General features: G+C 51.4%; 1 protein-coding gene across 2 annotated transcripts; it reads right to left on the bottom strand.

Moving 5' to 3' along the window:
- Positions 1-1649: 1649 nt before the first annotated feature.
- LOC117192078 lies at positions 1650-2350 on the bottom strand. Of its 2 annotated transcripts, none has more exons than XM_033396782.1 (3): positions 2262-2350; positions 2004-2179; positions 1650-1935 (listed from the first exon to the last, which is right to left on the bottom strand). In XM_033396782.1, the coding sequence occupies exons 1-3, from the start codon at positions 2263-2265 to the stop codon at positions 1753-1755; spliced, it is 363 nt and encodes a 120-aa protein (XP_033252673.1). In that variant the 5' UTR covers positions 2266-2350; the 3' UTR covers positions 1650-1752. The 2 variants fall into 2 exon arrangements, with proteins under 2 accessions (XP_033252673.1, XP_033252672.1); XM_033396781.1 differs by having other exon boundaries at positions 2004-2182; positions 2262-2345.
- Between the last annotated feature and the right edge of the window lie 5025 nt (positions 2351-7375).

Below are 7375 nucleotides of genomic sequence, written 5' to 3' on the forward strand. Positions count from 1 at the left end.
TTGATGAAGCTTCGCGAGGCTCCTGTGTCGACCGTGGCTTCCGTGCACCGTGCTCCGATGGTTACTCTCGCCACTTTCCGGCCGTCGTGTACTTGTAGCGGGGGAGGTGGGGACGCGAGTCGTTTCCCGACGGGTGTTGACGGCAACAGTCCACAGTGCGTGTTCCGCGCTTGCCGCATTCCCAACAGAAGACAATCGATGGGTTGGTGCAGTCGCGGGCAGCATGTCAAGCTTCTCCGCAACGGCGGTAGGCCGCGTGTGGGTTGGCGATAGGGGTGGTGATCATTCGATGCGTAGCTTCCTGGACTGGAGCGCCGACATGGTGTGGCACCCTTGCGGGTTCCGGGACGTTCCAGTGGGTCCTTCGTTTTGCGCTCGTTGTGCCATTGGCCGTGTGTACCTTGGTGGTTGTCGAGGGGGGATGGGCGTTGCTAAGATATTCCGCTCCTGTATACTTTCGTATTCCGTGGCCAATATCGTGCGTTGTGCTGGGCTTCGTAGTTCGTGTCTTCGCACGTATAGCTGGTACGGTGGGGAGTGTTGTCGTAGATCCTACTGAGTTCTTTGGCAGCGTCGTACCCGGCGTGGTGCATGAGCAAACGGAGCTCGATGGTGAAGTCCTTGAACGGTTCGCCTACCGCTTGTTTGCGGTCCTTGATCTGGTCTTCCAGCTGCTCGAAGTACCTGGGAGGCAGGAAGAAGGCTAGGAATTCCTGACGGAACTCGGTCCTGACGGAACTCGGTCCTGACGGAACTCGGTCCTGACGGAACTCGGTCCTGACGGAAGTCGGTCCATGAGGCGGTCTGTAGTTGGCTGGTGCGGAACCATCGGTTGGCTCGGTCGGTGAGGAGCTCCGCCATGGCTCGCGGCAGGCAGTTTATGTCTACCCCGTACGAGAGGGTACGCACCTCCAGTAGCTCAACGAAAAACAGTGGGTCATCCTGCCCGTCGAACTGGATTCCCCACTTTCGAATCCATTCCGCCATCTGGGCGGCGTGACTGTAGTAAAGGCCGTCTGTGGGGCCGTTTCCTTCTGCGAGAAAGACCTTCTTTGGTAGACCTACGGCGGTTATCGATGTCGGCGGGACGCTGGTTTTGCCCCTGTGGTTCCACGGGGTCGTAGGCTGAGCTCGGGGTCTGTCTTTCGCTTCTCCGCTTGTGCCGAGGTGCCGAGCTGTGGTGATCTGGCTCGTCCTGGTGATCTGGCGTACTGTCGCTCGAGCTCCGCCAGTCTGACCCAGGCGTCGTGTTCGAGGGGCCCGCCGACTAGTTCGGCGAAATTTCTCCGAAAATCTTCCGCGTTACCCTCGCGGCTGAATCCGAATTCCTTGGCGAAGGATTCCAGCTCACCCTTCCGGTACTCACCCTTGGGTTGGCGAATCCAGGGTAATACTCACCGGGCTGTTCCTTTGTATGGGATTCCATTGCTCCGTTTATTGCTCGCGATTGCTATTTCGTTTGGCTTGCGTTTTCCGGCACTGGGGCACTGGGTCGAGCTTTGCCGCGGGCTTTTCGAATTTCTTCTCGGGATGATGGAACCCTTCGCGTTTCTCTATCGCTGAGCTGCGCTTTCGTTATGCATGCGTTCAATTTACGTTGGGCGAGGCGCTGTAATTTAGTATCAGGTTTTATGCTTATAATATGTCAGGGGAACCCTTTAATGTTCGTTACAAGACAAAAAGCTAACTGCTATGGTGGGTTAAACACGTTTATGTAAATTTAAAATTTAGAATCTGGTTTTTTCTCGCAGATTAGAGAGTTTTTCGTAGATTTGGGCGCATGTGAAATATAACGAATGCCCCATCTCGGGGCACTGGCAGCTGCGATAGGAAATCACCGGCATCATAGCAGTTCTTGAATAAATCGACAATGTATTTTCTTTCTACGCTATCGCTGGGCGGTGGTAATCGCTTGGCGCCTTCTTTGGATATGTGCTACAAAAGGATTAAGGTATAATTAGATCAATATTAAACATATGTATGTGTGTGGTAAAACAACCCACCATTACGGCTGGAAATATAGAAAGATTGCCAAAGGGTGGCCTGTTAAGTGACTTCTGATTGAAGACCTTGTCAGTATGTTGCCTCTTCTCATCACATCTCTCAGCATGGCCCGCTATCCTCTCCGGTGCTCGAACTTCTGCGATTCCGGACCCGGTTCTGGTCCGATTTTTCATCTCTACTACGAATGATGAAAATGAGCCAGCCGCCGAATATATATTGGGGAACTTTGTATTTCGCTATTATTTACTAAATTTTACCCATTTTCCTGTAAAAATATTTTACAAAAGTACCAACACTTGGGTTATGTCTTATTTTGACAACAGTTTCACACTATACTGAGTTTTAAAAAATTTGTTGGTTTTCGTATTTGTATTGACAGATGAATGTCGATTCTCGTTACTGCAATTTTTAAAGTAATGGGATTTATATTTGTTGTAGTGAACTGCTGCAACAGATCGATCGGTAAGATACAAAAATGTTGGTTCTGCGCGTGATAATCGACCTGGTCATACAGCCAGTGGATGTTCGCGTAGAAACAACACTCCGTCGACGATTGGGATGTAGTTCGCAGTGGAGTAATCGTAGAGTTTGACCGACGCGTCTGCGGCGGCCGCGAGGACGAGGAGAGTCTACACGGTGTTCATAGCTTGTATGTTTTCTTACGTTGGGTGACACCGGAGGGGAGCGGAGTGTTTCGGTAGGGTGATTGGTTTGGCGGCGTCGGGCGAGTCTCTGACTGAGGTTGTGGGTTCACGTGGCCTCGTCTTCTCCTGCTGAGGGCGTACTGATGGATGGGAGCTCGTGTTGGGGCTATTAAAGCCGTTTTGGGGAGTCGATTTTTGCGGAGCCAGCTCTTCTTTGGTCTTCTGTGCTGCACCGGGGGGTGTTTTGGGTCAGACGCGTGCCGCGTTTTGCCGATGCTGTCTTTTTTGTCCGGGTATCTCGGGTTTTGCTGACTCTGCTGTACCGTGGTTGGGGCGTCGGGTTAATGTCTCGTTGCTTTCCTCGTCGATGTCAGCATTCTCATGTAGGTCGGTGGGTTCTTCGGGATCGCGATCGCGGAATTTCCTCAGGTCGCTACTGTGGTTGAGATTCTTCAAGCTCGATTTTCGTAAGAATGGTAAGCCGAGCCTCTCTCGGTGGTCTGCGAGTGCTGTCAGCTCCTCGTCCAGACATTCCTGTAGCCCTGCCGCGATGGCGGGAGGCCACGGGTCGGGGACTCGTTCCGGATCATCTTTGGGCGTTTTGTCGATTTCTGGGTTGTAAGTGTGGTCGGGGTCCTCGGGGAGGATTGTCGCATCGAATGCGCTTGTTGGTTTGACTTCGCGAGTTTATTCGCTTATGCTGGCGACGACAGCGGGGATGTCGACCATAGGAATGGTGCCCGTGTGGGTCTCGGTGGCGATCCTAGCTTTGGACCGACGGCTAGTTTGTGCGACGCAGGTTTCAGACATGGCTCCAGACGTGGTGTTGGGCCGCATGCCGGCGCTGTGCGAGGGGTTGCCTGGGAGTCGGTCCAAGATGTCGGTGTCGATCGATGAAGTGTTGGCTTCCTGCCTAAGAGGACTCTGGAGTTGCTGGTCGGTCTCTGTCTTTGAGGTCTTGTTTCTTGTGTCGATGGCGTTGTCGCTGCAGTCCTGGGCCAGGGTGGCGGGTGGAGGTGGTACGTCGAGCGTCTGGCTGCTGCGTCCTGGATTCTTTTCCCTTCGTTGGTGGAGCCGCGTCGGTGGCCTCGGAGGACCGGCTCGCTTTCTTCGTTGCTTTGCTTGATTTTTGGTTTCTCGGCGTGGGGCTTGTGTGCCTCATTGCTGCCGTGGGTTTTGTGTTCCTCGTTTCTTCTGCCTGTGTCTCGTTTCGTTTCGGGTGTCTCGAGTTCATGGGTCCTGGGGTGTGTACTTGGCTAGCGGTGATCATCGGCGTGTTTGAGACGGGGCGTTGATCTTGACCTTGATGGAGGAGGCGTGTGGTGCCGCACTGTATCATCGTGTCGATGGCGCATAGGAAATCCATCCCCACGATGACTTGCTCGAGCATATTCGATAGTACTAAGAGCGGCATCTGAACCTCCCGCTCGTCTAGTCGGACGCGCGCTAGCAAGATCTGAGTTATCTCGCGTGCGCAGCCGTCGGCCAGGAGGATCTGGACGCACGCCTCTCGCAGGTCGTTGTTGTGATCGAGTTGGCGGGCGAGGTCGGCGTTGATGAAGCTTCGCGAGAATCCTGTCTCGACCGTGGCTTCCGGGCACCGTGCTCCGATGGTTACTCTCGCCACTTTCCGGCCGTCGTGTACTTGTAGCGGGGGAGGTGGGGACGCGAGTCGTTTCCCGACGGGTGTTGACGGCAACAGTCCACAGTGCGTGTTCCGCGCTTGCCGCATTCCCAACAGAAGACAATCGATGGGTTGGTGCAGTCGCGGGCAGCATGTCAAGCTTCTCCGCAACGGCGGTAGGCCGCGTGTGGGTTGGCGATAGGGGTGGTGATCATTCGATGCGTAGCTTCCTGGACTGGAGCGCCGACATGGTGTGGCACCCTTGCGGGTCCCGGGACGTTCCAGTGGGTTTTTCGGAATTGGGCCCGATTCGTCTCGCCTTCGTTTTGCGCTCGTTGTGCCGTTGGCCGTGTGTATCCTGCCCAGTGGGTAATCCTGCCCGTCGAACTGGATTCCCCACTTCCGAATCCGCTCCGCCATCTGCGCGGCGTGACTGTAGTAATGGCCGTCTGTGGGGCCATTTCCTTTTGCGAGGACCTTCTTGGATAGACCTGCGGCGGTTATCGATGTCGGCGGGACGCTGGTTTTGCCCCCGTGGTTCCACGGGGTCGTAGGCTGAGCTCGGGGTCTGTCTTTCGCTTCTCCGCTTGTGCCGAGGTGCCGGGCTGTGGTGATCTGGCTCGTCCTGGTGATCTGGCGTACTGTCGCTCGAGCTCCGTCAGTCTGACCCAGTTGTCGTGTTCGAGGGGCCCGGCGACTAGTTCGGCGAAATTTCTCCGCAAATCTTCCGCGTTACCCTCGCGGCTGAATCCGAATTCCTCGGCGCAGGATTCCAGCTCACCCTTCCGGTACTCACCCTTGGGTTGGCGAGTCCAGGGTAATACTCACCGGGCTGCTCTTCTGTATGGGATTCCATTGTTCCGTTTATTGCTTGCGTTTGCTATTTCGTTTGGCTTGCGTTTTCCGGCACTGGGGCACTGGGTCGAGCTTCGCCGCGGGCTTTTCGAATTTCTTCTCGGAGTGATGGCACCGTTCGTGTAGTAAGTAATGCATGCGTTTAATTTACGTTGGGCGACGCGTATCAGGTTTTATGCTTATAATATGTCAGGGGAACCCTTTAATGTTCGTTACAAGACAAAAAATTAACTGCTATGCTGGGTTAAACACGTTTATGTAAATTTAAAATTTAGAATCTGGTTTTTTCTCGCAGAATAGAGAGTTTTTCATAGATGTGGGCGCATGTGAAATATAACGAATGCCCCATCATGTAGCACTGGCAGCTGAGATAGAAAATCACCGGCATCATAGCAATTTTTGAATAAATCGACAATGTATTTTCTTTCTACGCTATCGCTGGGTGGTGCCAATCGCTTGGCGCCTTCTTTGGATATGTGCTACAAAAGGATTCAGGTATAATTAGATCAATATTAAACATATGTATGTAGGAAACGAAGGAAACAGAGAGACACGAAGCGGTCGTGTTTTCGTCGTGTCGTCGGGATAGAGCAGTAATCGGCTCTGAGAGAGCCGATAGCAAGAGAGAGAGATCAGTCAGTTGTCAGTTCAGCCACGCATCAGACGTACACGCATATAATTAGTCACAAACACACTTGTAAAACTTGGAGCTGTTATAATTTTAAGTCAAACATACTTATCAAATAAATGTTACTCGATGCCATCAAGCAACTTAAACTACTACAAATTGGGGGCTCGTCCGAAAATAAGCCCAAGACAACAACATTTGCAAGTGAGATTTGTGCGTGTATTTGGAAATTTTGGCGTACACGAGACTGGTGACACAAGAGATCGGTCGCGGTGCGAAATTGAATTGCAGTCTGGCCTATAAGTGCGAGAGAGACACTTGTCGAAGAAGGCGCATTAGTGTGAGCAGACATTCAAGAGAGCTGGAGCGACAAAACTACGGCAGACGGCAGCAAACACAGCAAGAATCAAAACCTTCGTTGTTGTTGTTGTGCATTGCGTCTGAGAGGCTAGAGCTACAAGGAGACAAGCGGCACAGAGACGACAATCTGAGCGCGTTCGTTCCAAAGAGAGAAGAAGCGACAAAGCGACGGCAGACGGCAGCAAACACAGCAAGAATCAAAACCTTCGTTGTTGTTGTGCATTGCGTCTGAGAGGCTAGAGCTACAAGGAGACAAGCGGCACAGAGACGACAATCTGAGCGCGTTCGTTCCAAAGAGAGCAGAAGCGACAAAACGATGGCAGCAAACAGCAAGAATCAAAGAACATTGATTGTTGTTGTGTTGCACTGCGTTGGACGGAGACTACAAGTACAAGAAGAGACAAGCAGCAAGGAGACGACCATTTTGTAACAGCGAAAGCAGCGACGATTCGGGAAGCGACAACGAGTTAACGGCGAACAGCGAGAGCAAGGCAAGGCAACAAAGAGAGGACGGCAACAGCGACATCGACAGGCAAGCGAGATCTGGATGTGGTAGTGTGTGTGCGTCAAATTTGGAGTCTGGAAAGTTCTGCGCAGAAGCGAGAGTTAACAAGGGTAAACCCATAGTAAGGTGAGCGTTAACAGAGAAGCGATCGTTAACAGTGACGACTTTAAAGGCGTTTTCGGAGTCGATGTTAACTGGAAAATTGTTAACAGGCCAGCAGTAATAAGGTTGTTTAAGTTGATTTAATCACATTTTCTTAGATATAAGCTAATATCAATTATTTTGTGTTTAAATCGTCACGATGCAAGTTGAAGAGTAATAAGGCCAGCAGTAATAAGGTTGTTTAAGTTGATTTAATCACATTTTCTTAGATATAAGCTAATATCAATTATTTTGTGTTTAAATCGTCACGATGCAAGTTTGCGAGAGAAGTTAAGAGAGCTTGCGTTGCAGACGACGGGACGAAAGCGCGATATGCAAGATAGACTATTAATACATAACGGCTTTCCAGTTGAGTCCGTAGTAACAGCAGTGGATGATACCGTAGCAGTTCAACCAGGTACGCGACAGGCAGAGTATAAATCTTGGTTTACGCTAAAAGAAGTGGAAGGTAGTGTGTCACAATTTTCTGGTTCTAATAACCCCGACATCAATCAATGGATAGAGGAATTAGAAGAATGCGCAGCTACTGTTCAATGGAGTCAATTACAATTATTCATTTATGCCAAGCAGTTGTTAGTTGGTGCAGCAAAATC

Source organism: Drosophila miranda (assembly GCF_003369915.1).
Source record: "Drosophila miranda strain MSH22 chromosome Y unlocalized genomic scaffold, D.miranda_PacBio2.1 Contig_Y1_pilon, whole genome shotgun sequence".
NCBI classification, from domain to species: Eukaryota; Metazoa; Arthropoda; class Insecta; order Diptera; family Drosophilidae; genus Drosophila; species Drosophila miranda.